Raw genomic sequence first — 19,641 nt, 5'->3', positions numbered from 1 at the left:
ATCTCATCTGCTTTTAAATCCCTCCATTGTACATTTCATTTCAGTTATGGAATTTCTTAATGATTGAATCTCTGTCTTAAATTCATTCCTGAGTTCTTGAATATTTTTCTGTACCTCCATAAGCATGTTTATGATTTTTATTTTGAACTCTCTTTCAGGAAGATTGGTGACTTCAGTTTCATTTGGCCCTTTTTCTGGGTTTGTGAGATTTTGGTCTGAACCACGTTCTTTTGATGTTTCATATTTCTATGTGGTGCCCTCTAGTGCCCAGAAGCTCCAGTCTCTGAAGGTGCTCAGCCCCTAGAGTGAGGATGGGGGTCGAAGGGGAGCAGAGCTGGTGCCTGGGGGGAAGAAAGATCCGTTTCCTGATTCCCGTCTGCGGTGCCTGTCTCCAGTGTCAGAGCCAGTGGGTTGAGCTCACAGGTGTGAGCCTCTGTGCTTGGCATCTCTAGCTGTTGCAGGCAGGGCCTCCCTCTGACTGGCCTGATGCCAGTACAGTGACTGGCTGTTTGCAAGCCGCTGCTATCAGGCCAGGAGGAGGGCTTGGCAGGCTGCATGTCACAGTAGTGGGCCTTGGAGCTGAGTAGCCAGCCAGGGGGATGGAGTGCCTGAAGCTACTCAAAGTTCCCAGCCTACTGGACAGAGTGTGCCCAACCTTGTTCACTTCTCCCTTCTCCCGTGCAGCAAGCTCCGTGCAAGCCCCACCCCTTCAGCAGCCCTCTCACTGCTAGGAAGCCTCTCAGACTGCCTGCCTTTGCTTTGTCCCAGAGCAGCCTGGTGTGGATCCCCTCCTCCACAAACAGCCAGACTCTCAGTTTCTCAAGCACTCCAGCTGTCCCAGCTCCCCAACCTCCAGAGCACCACACAATGTAAGTTTCTGCTCACAAAGCAGATCTCCAGGGCTAGGTGTTCAGCAGTCCCAGGCTTCCACCCTCTCCCCGCTCCGTTTCTCTTCCTCCTGCCGGTGAGCTGGGGTGCGAGAAGGGTCTGGGTCCTGCTGGATCAAGGCTTTCGTACATTACCCTGTTTCATGAGGTCTGCTCTGTTTGTGAGGTCTGTATGCAGTCTGGTTCAGCCTTCTTTCCTGTTCCTGTTTTAGGGTTAGTTGTATTAACTATATTTTCATACTATTTGTGGTTTTAGGAGGAATTCTCACCTCTCATGCCACCATCTTGAATCTCTGGGGAATCCATTCCCTGGATTTTTGTTCCAGTCGAAGCCACAATACTCAAGGCCATTGCCATCACAGGCCCTGCGATACATCTGCCATATTGTTCAAGCCAGGAATTAGGATGCACTGACAGTGGGCTCTTGTGCCACATCAGAGCATCTGGGAAATGAAGCTGGCATGGATGCTAGAACCTTCAAAATACTGCCATGACTTATGGAGAATGCACAAGAGAGTATCAGATCAGATTTCTGGGATCTTTAGTTCCTAAAATCATAAGATTTCATCTTTCCAAATAAACTCTTCAGGGTACCCAGTCCTACAGCAATGCCGAGAACTTACCCTCCCCACTGAGCCCCAAGGCAGCTGTGGATGTCTCCTCTCCAGAGGCCTGGGGCGGAGGAAGTCCTATTCTCTTCCCAAGCGAAACTCAGATGAAGGTTCCAGCCCAAGGACCTACTGTTCCCTACAAATGCACCCCTCTGAAAACCTTCACCCCAAACTTTTCTGCAAAGGGGGGTTCATGGGCTCCTGGGGTCCCCAAGACCCTTCTAGGTAGACCTAAGGTCAAAACCATCTCCATACTAATGCTATTATATGCCTTTTTCATTTTCATTCTCTCACAATTGTTCTTGTTTTCTAGCAGCTACAAGGCATGTGATAGCAGAACAGATTGAAAGCAGAGACAGATATGAGAATCCAGCTGCTTTCTATTATGTGAGATATAAAAAGAGATGTGTAAAATGTAAAACAAAACCACTCTTCTCACTAAAATTTTTATGAGAAAAAAGATTTTAAAATAACAAAACCCTAATGAGTCCATGATGATTAATTCTGAGTATTTCTCCATTTTTTCATTTCTAGTATGGGAAATATTGATAGATATCACCCACATAAAAGGGTGACCCCTTTGCAGCCTTCAGTAATTTTTATGACATAAGGAACTCCGAGACCCAAAACTTTGAGAACCACTGGTTTAGAGGGAGGAGAGTGTAGCAAGTGAAACTATGGGCTTTACAGTGGACAAACACGGGCCTGATTCTGGCTCTGCCTCTAACTAGCTGTTTGCCTTTCAGAAGTTACTTAACAGCTTAAAGCATCATTTCCTTCCTCTTCAAAGCAGTGGTAGTAATACAACAGCCACCTCTGCTGTTTCAAGGAGGAACGGGACACTATATTAAAGCCCAGAGGCAGTGCTCAGTCAGCAACAGCTCCAGGGCTCTTCTCCCAAACCCATCACCCTGGCATGTCTGCAGGATACGAGGAATGCAGAGACCCAGGCCTGAGCAATGGTCCTACCATATGGTATGATCCAAAAGTAGCAACCCTTAAAGGAAAGAATAGCAATTTTCTCTCAAAGCTTTTGCTCCAACCTCCTTATTGCCTGGTGACATCTATTAGAGACTCAGAGTGCCCAGAAGGCCTCTCTTGTCAGATGTCTGCCAGGCCTCACCTTTTCAGGCTAACAATCGAGGCATTCTGCCCAGCTTTATCCAAAACCTCATTCCACTCTTCGTCATCCCCACGGATTATGTATCTAAAAAGAAAAAAAAGAAGCAAAATATCAATGCCTGCTTGAAAGAAGAGGCAACTGCAGAAGAAAATGAGACTGACAACATCCTCATCAGACACATCCTGCCACAAAAGCCAGGACAAGCTGTCAGTATCTGAGCAGCAGAGAGAGGGTAACAGGCATATAGCAGGGCCATGAGATGTGAAGCTCAGCTGGATGGATGGAGCAAGGAGGGTCACCAGGCCTGCCAGGAGGAGTCAGTGACAGGACCATCCAGCCCAGAAGGCAGCTGCCTGACTTCTGCCACCTGATTCTCATTAACTACCCATCAAAGAGGCCTCCATCACCCACCCCCTCCAATCTTACTCACTGCTACCTCCAGGCATCTGCCCACCAGCCCTAGAATTGCCTCTCCCTGCCCCACATACCCAACCTCTAGGATCTAGGAGTCCTAGCAAGTCAAGGTTTTGATATTGCAAAGCTGAGGAAAGAGCTTGAAACCCTTGCCCAGGACCCTCCTGGCCACCTGTCACATGCATCCACCAACCACCAATACTGAGAATCCAGCAAGGGCACTACAAGTCAGAGGCTCAGAAACCATTGATTCCGGAGTTGTTATTCATACCAGTCCACAGTGCAGGCAACACCACTATGTTTGAAGCTCAAAAGGCATTAGGATTCCTAGTACACAGAAGGTTCCAGAGCAAGGGGTTTTGATCATTTGTATGCAGTAGAATACTTTCTTTAAACAAATACACATGCAAAACCCAGAAAGAGAAAAGAGGCCATAAAAAGTGCATGCTCATTTCTCAGCATCCCCCTTCCCTGAGGGACCCAAGGCATGACATGGAGCCCTACAATCTTGGGAGATGATTTGCAAGTCAAAGTGGAGAGCTAATCTGGGGAAACCAAAGACTCCAACATTATCCAAATACTAAATTAGCAGGTTTTTAGCTATTAATGCTTCTAAAAACAATCCTAAGAAACACTGCTTCCAGGGCATGCAGGATGTCAATTAGAAGCAACCTGGAGGCAGATTCTGAGGGCCCTGGGACCTGAGGCAGAGCCTTTGCTTCCCCACACCAAACAGGGGAGGGGGCCTTACTGAGAGAGGTCCATGTTCTTCAGCTTCCCCACTTCTTTCTTGTGTTTCTCCTGGAATTCCTTTGCTGCTTCATCCTGTGGTCAAAGCCCCATGGACAGAGTAGCTCAAAGTCAAGCAGGGGACGAATCACAGAAAAAAGCAAGGGGATAGAATACCATCATGACAAGCAAACATCTTCTCTACAGTTTACTGCCCACACCCCATGTTAGAGGGGTTCATATACATCCTACTAAAATGTGCATTTTGAAAAGTCTAAAAGGACAAACAAGTTTGCAACAGTGGCTGCTGGACTGCTTGCACACACACTCAGTGGGAGGCATGAGTCTAGGACTGTGTGGGCTTGTGTATATCAGGGCAGGAAGGAGCAACACTCAGGGAAGCCCTGGGAGTGCACACTCACTCCCACCCACAGAACACAAACACTCCTGACACCCGGAGCTGGCTCTGGGCACAGGGCTCTTCCTCAAGGGGTGAGAGCATACATTTGGTGTGACCAAGGCCTTCGGCAGGGCATACCAGGTCATCACTCAGGGTCTTCATCGTGGGCTCCATAACCACATCCTTCACTGCCACCATCTGCTCCTCAATGGCCTTTTCCTGCACTTCGTTAAATAGCTACAAAAGAGAACGGACAAGAAGATGAAGCAGCAGCAGGGACCCAGCTACTCATTACCAAGTCATTTAACATATACTCTACATGGTTTAGAAATACATGCATTCACAGGGAATTAATAACACAGACTGGAAAAATATCAAATTCCTAACAGTGATGCCTCTGAGGGAGGACACACAACATTACAGATAAAGCTGAAGCCTCAGACTTCTGTGTGTGTCCATGTTTAAATATCTGCAGCAAATATGGCCAAGTGTTAACATCTATTCATCGTTGGACAGGGAGTGGAATGTTACATTATTAGAGATAGACCATAACCCTGTCCTCAGCCAAGATTACCTTAACAACTTTGCGGATGATCCGGTTGAAAAGTCCCATCAACTGGCCGGAAGGCAGCTCAATCTCCTTTTCCAGCTGGTCCACAGACTTATGCTGCAGACCAATTCCCAAAAGAAGAGCCTAGAAGATGGAAAATCTGCTGTACTGGCCTCTAGGACACGACCGTGCCCATTTCAAAATGATTCCAAGAACCAGAATTATGCTCTTTTGACCAAAGCTATCTGGTACAAAAATATCAACTGGCAATGACTATTTTCTTCTCAGGAATCTTCTCTTTCATCCTGTTACTCAAATCACCAAGAAATACTCCCTCTTCCTGAAATCCCTAACTTATTATCCTGACAAATAGCTGCTTATAGCTGCAAGTTCAGGGTGCTCCTGTACCTCTGCTGAAGCAGAGTAAGAATCAAGGCAATGTGGTAGGGTGGAAAGAATGTGGGTTCAAACTGAAGCTCTTTTACTTACTAACTATAGGGCTGGGCACATGACTCAACTTCAGAGGGCAAATGTCTACACCTGTAATACAGGGAGACCACTACTCACCTACCAGAACTGGGGGGGATTAAATGCACAAAAATAAGTCAAAGTGCCCGACCCAATATCCAGCACATAAATCACTCCACAAACCCAGCACATGGGCAGCAGGTAACCTACTGACTGGGCAGCAGACAGGCCCAAGTCCCCCAGCTGGTTCAGGAAATACATCCGGGAGATGGCCGGGATCATGTCCATGATGAGGTGATAGTCAACCATGTTCCGTGAATACATCTCCAGCCTCTTCAGATCATAGGGGAGGAAGAGCGCTGCCAGCTCCTCCCGGTGTAGGGCTATACATGCGACAGAACCAGACAGGTCAGAGCAGCTAGATGTGCTCTCAGGAGTCTGACGGGATTCCCACACAGAATGCACAATGGTCCCCCGGTGGCACCTTCCCAGCTACTCCTTTACAGGCCTTCAGCCGGAGGGCAGCAGGAGAGGAGCCACTGGGAAGTACCTGCCCTGCAATACAGCATGCTGCGCTGGGCAGCCCTAACCTTCTCCTGCTAAGGGGAGGTAGCTCCGGGCCATGCAGGGAGGGGAGGGGTACAACTGGCATGTGACCCTTGCTCACAGTTTCATGCCAACACATCAGACCAAGGAAAGGCTACCAAGCCCCAGGATTAGAGGAACACACACACCACTCTGTCATTTCTGCTCAGGACCCAGCTTCACAGAAAGTATGTATGCTCTGCCCAGCTCAAGGAACACAAGATTTTTCCATCAAAATATAATTGGCAAAAAAAGGTATATACACACACACATACAAATCAACAACAGGAAAAAAAAAAACCCCACCCCCACAGATATTAATACTAAAAATCTCTTAAGTATTTTTGTATTTTAAATATTCAAAGAGAATTTATATGCCCCAAGCACTTCTATGTGTTGGCCACAGAAGTTTGGCCACATACTCTTAGTACAATTTCATGAATGAGGAAATAGCCTCAGAATTGAGCTAGTTACCCTAGCTCACAGGGTTTAAATTGGGTCTACAACTATCTGTGTGACCTTATTTGACATATGAAGTCAAATTACATCCCCAAAGTCTTGTTGTGAAGATAAAAGCACTGTGTGATGACACCCCTAGGAGAGGGAGGCCGTCTGTGGGAGGTGTAGGCCTACAAACGGCCCCTCAATTTCTAGTCTAGACATCTTCCTGGACCACAGTGCCTACCTCCTACTTCCACACAACCAAGCCACTACCAGCCCTCCACGCCCTCCGGCCCTGCTCACCTGGCTGCGCTGGCTTCCCCACATTCCTGTTCTGAATGATATTCAGAGCCAAGGGAGGAGAGAAGGTGCTGAACTGGTAGGAGAGCAGGGCTAGGAACCGCCTTCGGAAATCTGTGGGGCACAACCACACAGTGTCAGAGGTGTGGAGGCCCCCTGCCCATGACCCCACTGACCCCACTCCACTGTAATCCACCTTTCCAAAAGGCCAAGAGCCATGCTCCCTGGTCGGCTGCATCCTCGTCAGTCAGCGTCTTCAGCATGATGCATGAGTGTTCTCCAGTCAGGTCATTCTGGGAAACACAAATGCCTAATTGGCACCAGGGACACCCTTTTGTGGATGATCTGTCACTGCTAAAGGGCAAGCAGGCAGAGCAGTAAGACTCAGTGCTTCCACAAGCCTCCCCTTCCTCCCCAGCCAGAAGAGGAGCCCTCCACAGCACAGCCCTTGCCTTCACAGTCCACATGGCCTCAGCTCCTACACTGCAGTTTTCAAAGACAACCCTACTCTGTAACTTTCTCGGTTCCAGAGCAGTGCAGCACAGCTGGCTCGGCTCTCCAGAGCCATGGAAGTGAGCTACTTGCTCCCAGTGGGTCACATTCTGAGCTCAGAGTCATTACAGCTTCAACTCCACGTGATCCAATCATGTTGGACTTAGAGCCAAAACTCCGAGGTAAAAACCTAGAGTTCCCATGGTGGCAAAGCACATACTTGCAAGTGCAAGCTTTTTTTAGTGCTGAGTAAGTGACCACAGATTTTTAAGTTTTTACTACATAACAAACATAAAGCCCTACACCATAAAAATATCTAATGGATTTCAACTGAAGAACATTCATATAACAAACACCAGCACCAAGTCACAGATGACCAGCATGCAGTGTTAAGACCACGGGGACATACCACAGTCTACACTATCCTCAGTGGTGTGCATTCTCCTTGCAGCTGACTGCCAAAGTCATACCTCACCCAAACTCGTCAAGGACCAGGTGCATCTAGGAGCTGCTCTGTGCCTGCCTCAAAGCTGAGCACCCAGACATCTCTACCAGTCCCAACTTTAAACTTTCCAACGGGCACTACCCTTGGCTACTGCTTTTGTGCCCTCCAAAATCAAACCAACACTCTTTCCTCTCGGCTGATGACCTCTCAATCTTTGGACAAAGCAGAATCAGAAGAGTGCTCCTTCACCCTCCCAACACCAACTCACCCAGCAGACTGATACTTCTGTACCCACCCTCTCTACCTCCCCTCTTGCTGTGAGGGATGTGGTAGCCACCTCTCCTCCTGCACTCTGGGTCCCAGTCCCTGGCCTCCTCAAGGCCTGCACTCCCGCAATCAGACTGCCTCAGCTCTACTATTATCTGCTCGATCTCCAAAGGATCATGTCTTGCAGCAAACATGCTCTGGAATCTCCCATCTGGCAAACCCGCCTTAACTGCAGTCCTCCGCCAGCTACCTTGCATCATCTACCTACTCGTGGTCCTTTCCCCCACTCTGCCATTCTCTTCGTTCAGGTCGATCCCTCCACTGAGACTGCTTTCACTCTCATCACCCATGCTGTCAAGTTCAATGGTCAACTGTTTGTCCCCATCTTACTTGTTCTCTGACAGCAACTGGCTCCCCTTCTTGGAACACTTGTTAATCTGACACCATACCCTCAACTTCCTCTGACAGATTAAGGCCACTCCTTCTCAGTCTCCCTGGCTTTGCCTTCCAACCCAGTCCTCTACACAGTGCAGAGTCCAAGGACTCCCCCTCCTTTCCATCTACTTTCAGGCCCTATCTTCAATAGCTTTAAATATGTATTCATACACTGAACAAAAGTATTTATTAAACACATACTAGACATAGTAGATGCCATTGAATGCTGGGGTTACAGCTGTGAAGAAAAGAGAAAACACCCTTGTCCCAGGGAGTATATTCTATTAAGAATATGCTGATGACTCCCAGATCACCCTCTCTCTAGTCCCAGCCTCTTCCTGGAACTCCAGACTCCTGTAGTGGCTGCCTATTCCAGGTTTCCATTTCCATGTTTAATAGGCATCTCACACTGTGCCAAAACAGTTCCACTTTGACCTCCAAACCTGGTCCTTGCCCTGTGGGTCTTTGCAAAAAGTGCCTCCAACACCCAGTTTCTCATCCATTCTCTCAAGCCATAATCCTAAGAATTATCCTTAGTCCTTCTGGTCACTCATCTTGCACATCCAATCCTTCAGTTCTAGTCAGGTGGACCTCCAGAACACATCTCGCATCTGGTCACCTCTCTCCACCTTCACCTCTTCCTCCTCAGTCCAAACTGCATCTCACCCACTCATCCCCCTGCCTCTGCTCCTGGGCCACTACCACCCACTGTCCACAAAGCAGCCACAGCTCCTCTCCTCTGACCCCTTTCTCCAACTGAAGGGGAAGAAACACAGCATCCTCCCCAGGCCTAAATGCCTCCTCACGAACCACCACCCTTGTTTGGAAGGACTCTCCAGCCACAGCCTTCCCTTGTTTCCTTCAAAGCACTGAGTTCATGTCCACCTCAGGTCCTATGCTTGCTGTGCCTTCTGCTTGGAAAGGCTCTTCTCTCATGACTGTCACATGGCTGGTGAACTCTGGTCATACAGGTTTCAGCGTGAAAGGTCACCCCTCATAAGCCTGACAGCTCACACCACCATAATTTCAGTGTTCGGTTTTCTTTGTAGCATATAAGACTGAAAATTTCTCATTTGTTTGCTTTCTGTTGCCTATTTCTACCCTTTAAAAAATAAGCTTCATAGCTTATCTTGTTCACTGATTTAAAAAAAAAATGTGTTTTTTTTTGATTAACTGAGTCACTAACTTTCTTACCTTCCATAATAATCCTCTATGGCTGTCATCCAAATTATATACCTACTTCAGATAACAACAACGTGTAAGTCTGCACAACCGCACTCCTCACCTACATCTTTTTTTTTCCAACAAATTCAAGGAGGCCTCTAGGTTATAGGGTTCCAGAATTCGATGAAGAAGTCCCTGTGCACCTCTGCCATTTTATAATCAAGCACAAAACCAGGTACACAGCAGGCAGGTACTGCGTGGTGGGTTATAAGTGTGATCACATGGCCTTTCAGTGGAGGTGGCTCTTTTTGTACCCATCAGAACAAAACTCTTGGAGGCACAGCATAGCAGGAGGCGGCAGGCTCTATACAAGGGCAGACCTGACACCAACCGCAACCATAAACCCATACCATTCCCCTCTGCCAGACACCCCACTCACTGGGGTCTGTCTCAGATAAACAGGAACAAACCCAGCTCGTTTCCAGAACCTGCAAAGATACAAAGAGAGCAAGTCACCGTGTATGCCTTCTGGTAGCAGCTGACAGATGAAGATGGGAAAGGCCAGGGAAGCGGAGAGCCAGCAGACGGCTGGCAGACACCGGCAGGAAAGGCAGACACACAGCTGACCCAGCCCTCATTTCCAGGTTGCCAAGGCCAAGGGGGTGGTGCGGGGCAGGGAGGAAGGCAGGTAAACCTTACTTGAGGAGCCTGGGGGTCAATCCATAGGACACACCCAGGTAATCCAGGTGCTCGGCTGGCCTCTCATTCAATTTGAGAAGTAAGGGAGGTAGGTCCTTCCGGGGAGTGACAACCTCTTCCAACAAGCTGACAGCCTGACAGATGCCAAGGAGAGAACAGAGACCACCCAGCAAAGGAGAGGAAGGTTAGTGACACCCACCAGAAATGAACCTGTGAGCCTGACCTTAAATGTAAGCCCCTTCCCCACCCCTCCTGCAGAAACCAAATGAATGTGGGTGAAAAGCTATAACAGTTACCACTGTGCATGATGCTTACCAACAAAGACAGAACTTCCCTCAGTCTGGGTTTAGTTCTAAGAGACGGAGATTAGGAAGCAGTGGTTTTAGGCTGGCATGTGGGAGCTTGCAAAGATGCAGGTTACTGGGCCCCACCCCAGAGCTTCTGATTCTGGAGGTCAGAGGCAGGGCTCAGGACCTGCGTTTGTAACAACCTTCCAGGTGATGCTGATAATGTGATTTGGGTCTCAGCTGAAGTGGTAGCTGCAGAAAGCAGCTTCTCCAAACTGGGACAGGAAATCTGCTACTTCTCAGAGAACCCAGACCACCAGACAGTTCTTAATCATGCTCTTAAAAACCCAGAGAATTATCCTCCAGGAACCAGAAGTTCAGCCAAAAGATGTTTACCTCACTGCTGACAGTGTGAATGTCCTGTGAAGTCTCAAGGACCTTTTCCTCAAGACAAGGGAATCTGCCTTCATAGTACATCTGCAGCAGCTGCAGAGCTCGGCTGCCGTAGCCCATCTAAGAGCAAAAGAGGAGGACAGGCAGAGAAGAGAGATGTTCTGTTTGTCTAAACTACTTCTACACCCCAGTATTGCTTCAAGAAAGCCTTCACTCCAAGTCAAACTTCATTTGGCAGAAAGAACCAAAGAAATGCCTCAGTGAGGTCAAAGAAGGGACTGAGCATGGTATGGCCTGTTCACGCTCACACTGTTCAGCCACCACGGACAGCCTCCTGAGCTTGAGGATGGCTGGCCGTGCTTTTCAGTCCACAGATCAGCAAGCTCAAAACTGATGCTCCTACAGCCAACACCTCAGTGGGGATTTCTAAGAGATGGGAGGTAATTACAGAAGACAGACCTGCTTCTTCATAAGCCCCCATCCTCGCAAAGGAAGAGCAGGCACACACAATCATCCTATCCACTGCCCACTCCCAGCCCTGAGCAACAGGTCCTCAGCAGAGGAGCAACTGCCTGCTCCCTGACCAGCTTCCTATCCCAACCACCAAGTTCACCTGCCCTCCCAAGCTGCCAGCAGCACAGCTGCAGTGAGTAACAACATATAAGGTTTGAGAGAGCCATGAAGACACATTACCCCTTGATAATCTGGGTGAACAGCAATGCGAACCACCCTTCCACCTGAAAGGCCACCGAAGTCCGGATCTTGGAACTGTGTGGGAGGACACAAGCCAGGAACTTAGCAACAAAACGCCTCCCCCGCAGTGCCAGCTCGCTCGCTCAGACACACCGGGGAAAGTGCGTCATCACCTGTTCTGACACTGTCCATGGAATCAGGTCCCCTGAAGCCTTCTTGCCTCGGGACAGACTGTTCAAGATGGACTGGCGAGAAATCTCCCCTTCAAGGCACACCTGTCAGGGAAGCAAGACAGTGCAGACAGAAAGGCAGCTCCAGACTGGGAGCCACTCACAGAATATCACCAGCGTGCTACAAGGTCTCAGACAAGGCCAGCTGTTTCCCCTCCACTTCAGGCTCAACTCTGTAACTGACTCATCCATTTCCAGTGGGAGTTTCACCTCTGTGCCCTGTGGGCATCCTGACACTGTCACCAAGAAGGCAGCATCTTGACATCCACCCGCCCAGAGCAAAAACCAAGCTAGAAGGGGGGCTCCACACAAGGGTACATGTGCCGCTCTGTACAGAACAATGCAAACCACAGTGATTCAATAGTCTACGAGGAGAATGGTTAAGCACAGGTTGGTACATGCATATAATGAAATACAATGGGGCCTTTAAAAATTATGAAACTTATGAATATTTGACACACTGAAAAAAAGAAAAAAGATTACCAGCACTATAATCTCAAGTTTACAAAAAGGAGAAACAACACAGATTTGCATAAATACATGTCAGGCACTAAAAACATTATTTTTTCCAATCTATTTCTTCCAATTTTACAAGTACCATGTACTGCTTTCATAATAAAGGAAGAAAACAAAAATGTTTAGTTTTAGGAGGGGCTGTAAGTCAAAATACAAGTGGTCAGTTCTGGCTTTCACCCACCTATGACCAGCAGGGCTCTGGGCCTCTGTCAGCTGTGGTCTCTTCAGTGTACCCCAACTGCCTGTCTGCATATACCCCACCACTTAGCTCCAGACCAGCAATCAACAGCTTCCCCTCCCTCACTGAAGTTACCAAGCCACTCATCCTTAATGCCTACGTGGTTCCCAAATCAATGCCACAAGGATTCCTCTGCTTCTGTACCTGGATGACAGCAAGCACTTCAGGAAGGGCATTCTGGGTTGGGGGCACGGGAGGCAGAAGGCAGAAAAGATGGTGAGCAGGGGCATCGGAGAGCATCTGGAGATCATTGGGAGAGTTCTGTGGGGGTACAAACACGGGTCAGTGAGGACACTCCTCTTTGTCCTTCACTTAGGAGGCTACTCAGGAACTATCAGATGTCTGGAGTACTGCCTTCCCCAAAGCTAAGGGATGAGCTGAAAACCCCACAGAGAGCTTTTATAGCATCTTGGCCAGCCAGCTGAGCTGCGGAGCAGGGACAAAGAACTGCTTAGTTAGCACTTGTATTTCACATCTGGGAAGTAAGCATTCTCCTAAGAAGAGGCTGCTATTTCAAGAAAAGGGTCACCACTTCTAACACCAACTCTTCAGCCTTCTATTAAAGGACGTTCATAAAAATACTACCAGACACTCAAAAAGTATCCTTTTAACATGCCCTTTAGTTTTTAAGAATTTCAAATATTCTAAATTCTCATTCACTGTTCCCTAAAAATAGGTCAGAGGTGTAAGGCTGGTCTCAGGTCAAACAGTACTACTGGGATACAACAGGCAAGATATAAAAGTACCCCTTTTAAAATGGGCATAGCTCTCCCTCCTTTCCAGCTACCGTACACTGAGCTACATGCAGAGATTCCACACTCTGTACATGAAGCTATAAGCCCAAGTTAAGCCTGAACATTGGGAAACGCAACCCCAGCAACCAGATCACTGGACCTTGCCATGGAGCAGTCCCCTGAGCCTCTGGATAATAAAAGACGTGAAAAGCCAAGTCAAGGGGCACTGTCAGGGTGAAGTTCACCCAAAGGCTAGCTGCAGTCACCTTATAGTGAGAAGCGACATAGAGGGCCACAAGCCGTTGCAGAAAAACTTCAGAGGCCTTGTGGTAGCAAAACAGGGTATCTCTGTTAACATAGTAGCTGGGTCTGGAGTTAAGCAATCAAAACAAATCAGAGGAAGCCCAAAACATACTGCTTTCAAAAGTCCCCTGGATATGAGGCCTTCCCTCAGCTTGGGAAGAGGAGCCTCAGATCCCGAACAGAAGCACATGAGGGAAGATGGAGAAGGCAAATAGAGAATGTTCAACTTTCCCCCTCCCCGGAGCAGCAGCCTATGAAACAAAGGGCCCAAACCTTCTGTTTAATTCCTTCATCACCCCTCGCCCTGTTGGAGGACAGTGAGACCCAGGAGGATACAGCTCACAGGCTTCAGGCAAGGGGCAGCCTGAGACTATTCGAGTAATGCTGAGGCAGTCCAGGCACAGCAAGTCATTCAGCCACTTCTCCACCGCATCCCCGGGGGCGTATCGGATGGACTCCTGCAGGGAAACCTCATGCAGCGTCCGCGCTATTCCCCACAAAAACACACAATGAGAAACAATTATTAAATATGCTTTGTCTAAAAGAGCAAGGCCAATGTTCTACTTATCTTTGTCACATGGGGCCCACATAAATATGGCTCAAGAATTTAAAGAGTGGTTTTAAATTGTTCTGATGGATGTTCAACTTGCCATGACACCAGTCCCAAAGGGATCTCACTACGTCAATTGCAACCACGCCGGAGACGGTGACAACCAAGGCTCCAGCCCAGAAGGACGGGCTCTGGCCCTCATCTGGCGACTGCCTTGCCATTCCTTGGAAAGAAGGAACTCTACCTCTTGGGGACTTGACCTTTCTGCCTGATGGGAGGAAGGTCTGGCACTCATGATGGCATGAGGAAGAAGGGTCCGACAAGGGGCTCTGGGGGGCTTGTGTGCACAACAGAGCCCACTCAGAGCTCGGGGGGTACCTGACGCCAGTCTGGCTGTCATCGTGGTCTTGTTCTCAGCAGTGGTGCTGATCTGGCTCTGGGCACTCTGTTGACGGAGCTGCTGAATTAGCTTGAGAGACAGGGACCTGCCAGTGCCCTCGTATCTAAGAGCAAATTCAAAGGCAATCAGCCTCCCTAATCCACTGTCTAGGAGATGACAGAGAAGTACTTTCCTCATCCTGCTGAGATACTACACCCCAGTTCCCCCAAGATGAGCATGTGCAAAGGAGGCAGGGCAGCTGCGTGGCTCAGCCTGCAGCCATCCAGGCCTCAATTAAGGCATCTACTTTGTTCTTCTGGGCAAGGAAGGAACTCCACCTCTTTTAGCCTTATCCTCAAGAGGGGATTATTCTACACATCTTACAGGACTGTATTGTGAGGGAAAAAGTAAGGACTGAGAAGATGATATGGGTATAGCCTTTATGTAACGAAAGTGGAACACAGTTAAATGGTCAGTTAATGAGGGCTGCCATTAGAAGTAACATTCATAAAGAAATGAACAGAGCATTTCCAGTTCAGAAAACCAAAATTAAACAAATCTACCACTCAGGTAATTCCTCACTACTTCACTTAAAGGTGATATAGAACAACTAACAAATAATCTGAAAAAAAAAAGAAATCTATAATCTGATCACCGAACAAGCTCTTTTCATTTGTATTTTCTCCCTGTCTTCAGTCATAGCATGTATGACTACAGGGTACAGACTGCTCAGTGGGTTTTGTTTCTTCAGTATACATCATTTCACAGTACTCATTGTTACGATATTCTAAGACTGTACAAATACTTACTCAAACTCTACTTTTAAAGAATGCTCAAAAAACTGGAATTTTGAAGTATTTTACTCCCCCTCTCCACCCAACGTAACATAGCTTTCTCAAAGGAATTCCATTTATTTATTAAAAAAAAAAAAGAAACTAAAACTTTCTGTGCTTCCAAGGACATTATCAAGAAAGTGAGAAGACAAAGAATAGGAGAAATTCATGTATCTGATAGGGAACTTTATCTAGAATATATAAGGAACTCTTACAACTCCTCAATAATAAAAAGACAACCCAAATAGAAAAATGGGCAGAGGATCTGAAAAGATATTCCTGCAAAGAAGACTCACACACACAGCCAATAAGCACTTAATAAGATGCCCACATCACCGGCCACCAGGGAAACTCAGATGCAAACCATGCTGAGACACCACCTCATACTCACTGGGATAGCTATAATCAAAAAGACAGGTAACAAATGCTGGCAAGGACATGGGAGAACTGGATCATTCCTACACTGCTGGTGGGAATATAAAATGGTACCTTTGCTTTGGAAAACACCTCTGGCAGTTCCTCAAGTAGTTAAACATAAAGTTACTATCTGATCAAGGCATATATGCCAAGAGAACTGAAAACATATCCACACAAAAAACCTGTACATAAATGTTCACAGCAGTATTATTTCTAAAAGCCAAAAGACAGAATAACCCAAAATGTCCATCAACAGATAAATGGAAAAACAAAATGTGTATAAACATACAACAGAATATTATTTGGCCATCAAAAGGAATGAAGTACTGATATAAGATATATAGATGAACCTTGAAAATGTGTGATAAGTGAAAGAAGTCAGTCACAAAAGCCCACCTACAGTATGATTCCATTTATATGACATGTCCAGAAGGGGCAGATTCTTAGAGACTGAAAGTAGATTCGTGGGTCCCTAAGACTGAGGGGTAGTGAGTGACAGGAGGGCGACAGAAGGTTGTGGAGGTAATGAAAATGTTCTAAAATTGACCTTGGTGATGGTTGCACATCTCTGTGAATATGCTAAAAAATAATGAATTATCTACTTTAAATGGGCAAACTTTGTGGTGTATGAATTATATCTTAATAAATCTGTTAGCAAAAAACAGTAAGATCCACTTTACTTAAATATTTTTATGTAGTCACAATAATAAATCTGTAATACTGAATTATCTCAAGATGTGATTTTCATACAGAAATCTTTCCAGTATTAATGATACACATTTATTGACCAAGGAAGATTTCATAGTATATTCTGTAAAAAAGCAAGTTAAAAACAATATGAAAGCTATGTTTACATTTTTGTTCAAAATGATAAAATAAAATAAATGCACAGAAATGTATGACAAAATTCTAGCAGAAGCTCTCTAGATGGTTGGATTACTGGTAATTTTCTTTTTGCATACCTGGTTTTTCTAATTTTTGTATAGCAAACATGAACTAAATATCTCAAGTTTTTTTAATAAAAAGCTCTTGAGCCATCATAGGCCTACCTTCTTATACTAATTACAGATTTATTTTAACACTGTATTTTCACATTATTCTAAGATATAAGACACAATTGATATTGCCATCCATGTATTTTTTAAAACTTCACCAGGCCTACAGACAGAGACATGCATCACCTGGGCTACCAAATTCTTCTGTTGTATTGCCCAGTTAATGTCAGACCAGACGTGAGTTACAGTTCATTAGTAAGGGCCACCTCCCATCTGCAGAAGCCCCAGGAGAGACTGAAGCAAGCCTGAAGATCAGACTTCAGGAGTATGACCTGCTTGCCCAGGCCCAGGCCATTTCTGCTACATGTCACCTGACTGGCAAGACCCTTCAGCAGGAGAGAGGCTCCCATGCGGCATGCCTTACCCATTGATGGTGGAAGCCATAAAAACAAGGTAGGGACCCAGCAGGCTTTTCACCAGCGGGAGGGGAATGGCTGCAGCTTCATCAATCACCACAAGCTCTGCCTGGCCCAGTTTCATAGCATCTGCAGGATGTATATACTGTGGGAAAGAAAAATTTGTATTATTATCTTGGCCACCTAAGGCCACAGCTGTGATGGCTGGTAAGGCATCAGAAAGGTTACTCCCTTCCCTCTTTCCCCCTTCCACTTCTTTCTCTCATTCCTCCTGTTAAAGAGAAAGACACAGGCCCAACATGGGATCACTGCTGCTAGGCCAACTCACCAAACCAGTGCTTACTATCTAACTTAACTGCAGTTTCAACCTGCCCCAGAAATGTCACTTCTAAAAACACAAATAAATGGTAGTATATATATATATAGATATATAAGCTTAAAATCACCCAGATCTACAAAAGACAAGCTGAAAAAGGGTAAGTATAGTATTTTACCATTTATGGACACATAGTTACATAGCAAAATATAAACACATGAATTCAAAGGAAACACACCAATCTCAGAGTAGTTACCTATGGGATGTGACAGAAGGGAAAGGCATGGGGAGGAGCACAAGAGGGACTTTCACTGTGTCTGTAATATTTTGGATCTTTACAACAAAACTATAAATGACTTATAAAATATGAAATAAACAGGGCAAACAGCAAAATGTCAGCATTTCTTAAGCCTGAGTGCTTGGATCGGTGTGTTACACTGGTCTCTGCACTCCTTTACAAAAACGTTTGAAGTATTTCATTACAAGTAAGATTTTTTAACTGCTTTGATAGAAGTTGATGGGTCAGGGAGGCAGTGGCCTCACTCACTTCTAACAGCAGGATACACATCCTCAACAGGGCCCCATGTCTTGGATTCTTAAGGGGAAAAACTAAACAAATGCCTCATAAAAGGAGCAGAAAGCCCCCTGGAGAGGCACTGCAGACTTTAATACTTATCTTTTTTTTCAATTTCCAGCAAGAAGGAGGAAGCCTCAAAGAGACACAAATGGAGCCTCATAAAGTCAGATCACCTCTCCTGTGCTTACACTCCAGTCTGGAGACAAGACCGGCAGTATGAGAGGGTCTCTAATTACAAACCCAAGAGCAGTGAGGGCTAAGCCAGGGCATTTCAGGGCAAGGTTTTCCTTCTTTGGTTTATGTATTTTTCTTGAGTTTGAACAGGAATCATTGCCTACAGCCTACCCTCCAGCCCACCCCGCCAGCAGTCTTTCCTCTTCCCAGCTGAGAGAATCAGGCAAAAGGAAGAAATGTTCAGAATGAAGAGATACTAGAAAGAGATCTAGTAAGAAAAAAAATTAAGATCCTTATGTAAAAGGCATTAAATACTTAACATTTTATACTCTGGACCATTGAAAAAGGCATACCTCCCTGACAGACATATATATACATATATATATGTGCCTTGACAGGCATGAACATCAAGACATAAACTGGCATAAAGTTTACCTGAACCACTTCCCACTCCTCCATCAAAGATAATCAATAAGCCTACTTCACTAGGAGCCCATGGGTCCCCAGCCCTTCTGCAAGCCTGTCACACTGATTTTTGTCTACAATGTGACAAAATTACACCCTTTGGAGGAATGCAGACCACGCAGGCTTACAGAGTGCTGGAGATTTTTAGAGCTTTCAGGGAAACCCTGTTTAAAGAGGAAAATAGGCCACTGGCTAAACCACAAAGATTCAGAGTATATCTTGCAAAGTTCCTTTTTTCTTTTAAATGGAGAGGTTGTTATTTTGGTTACAGATGCACCATTTCAAAACCTGCTGTAACAAAGCAATTAGAACTCTTGTGAGAACAATGATTATATTTCTTTTAGCTGATTAACACACTTCCAATCACACTTACTCAATTTTCACGGGACAAAACTACAACTTTCCAATCTGGCTACATACAGTTGTTAGTTTGCTTGAGTGTTTTTCATTAGAAGAGGCTGCAAATCTGGAACAGGTTTAGCATAAAACAACTACATTGTCTAAAAGACAAGTAATTATACAGGAAAAAAAAAAGGCTGTAAAAGGGGACATCTTTGGAGCCATGTAAACAGAGCAGGACACTGGCCCCACACAGCAGGGTTTTCAAACAAGCCTCACCTGAATGGTCTGCCTGTGTTCATGGAATACGTTCACTCTGATCACCGCTTTGTTAAATTCAGGATTTAGAGACTGAATAATCTCATAATCCAGATGCTCCTAATGGAGAAAAAGTCAAACCAATGACAAACTTTAAAAACAAGATTCAGAAACTAAATATTAAGAAAGTAAATAGACATTCTAAAGACTTCACCTGAATTTAAACCCAGCACTGAATCAAAAGAAGTTCTTATCCTAATTTCCTACCTGATACTGCAGAGCATCAAATCCTTTAAATACAAATTCAAACAGAGTGTGGAGGTTATCAGGGCTTGGGGAGGTAACAAAGATATTGGAGTACCTATTGGGCAAAAGAAGAGGAGGATTTTGTTAACTAGAAAGCTCAAGAAAGGTTTAGTGAACTTAGGAAAAAAATAAAACATTTTTGTTTGCCCAGTCACATAGAAGCTTATCAGAGATAATGGCAGGAAAAAAAGTTAGGACACTTCTTGGGAAGG

The 19,641-nt window shown here is 45.9% G+C and overlaps 1 protein-coding gene across 5 annotated transcripts in view; it reads right to left on the bottom strand.

The window, feature by feature from the left end:
• Window positions 1-19,641, bottom strand: part of NAT10 (N-acetyltransferase 10) — a 45,655-nt gene that overhangs the window by 6,733 nt on the left and 19,281 nt on the right. For 2 of the 5 annotated variants that reach the window (XM_073216382.1, XM_073216383.1), the window contains exons 10-29: window positions 19,391-19,484; window positions 19,145-19,243; window positions 17,003-17,139; window positions 14,333-14,457; window positions 13,741-13,891; window positions 13,368-13,464; window positions 12,512-12,628; window positions 11,557-11,658; window positions 11,384-11,458; window positions 10,694-10,810; window positions 10,011-10,144; window positions 9,751-9,799; window positions 6,705-6,801; window positions 6,512-6,622; window positions 5,393-5,565; window positions 4,739-4,858; window positions 4,303-4,401; window positions 3,787-3,860; window positions 2,622-2,705; window positions 1,157-1,263 (exon numbers count right to left, since the gene is read on the bottom strand). In XM_073216382.1, coding sequence (XP_073072483.1) covers window positions 1,157-1,263; window positions 2,622-2,705; window positions 3,787-3,860; window positions 4,303-4,401; window positions 4,739-4,858; window positions 5,393-5,565; window positions 6,512-6,622; window positions 6,705-6,801; window positions 9,751-9,799; window positions 10,011-10,144; window positions 10,694-10,810; window positions 11,384-11,458; window positions 11,557-11,658; window positions 12,512-12,628; window positions 13,368-13,464; window positions 13,741-13,891; window positions 14,333-14,457; window positions 17,003-17,139; window positions 19,145-19,243; window positions 19,391-19,484 — 2,162 coding nt within the window. Of the gene's footprint in view, window positions 1-1,156; window positions 1,382-2,621; window positions 2,706-3,786; window positions 3,861-4,302; window positions 4,402-4,738; window positions 4,859-5,392; window positions 5,566-6,511; window positions 6,623-6,704; window positions 6,802-9,750; window positions 9,800-10,010; window positions 10,145-10,693; window positions 10,811-11,383; window positions 11,459-11,556; window positions 11,659-12,511; window positions 12,629-13,367; window positions 13,465-13,740; window positions 13,892-14,332; window positions 14,458-17,002; window positions 17,140-19,144; window positions 19,244-19,390; window positions 19,485-19,641 lie in introns of those variants that run through there. The other 3 variants (XM_037019772.2, XM_073216384.1, XM_073216385.1) reach the window with 2 other exon arrangements.

This window comes from Manis javanica, chromosome 11 (assembly GCF_040802235.1).
Source record: "Manis javanica isolate MJ-LG chromosome 11, MJ_LKY, whole genome shotgun sequence".
NCBI lineage: Eukaryota > Metazoa > Chordata > Mammalia > Pholidota > Manidae > Manis > Manis javanica.
The sequence above is the reverse complement of the archived record's forward strand: the minus strand, read 5'-3'. Positions and strand labels throughout refer to the sequence as shown.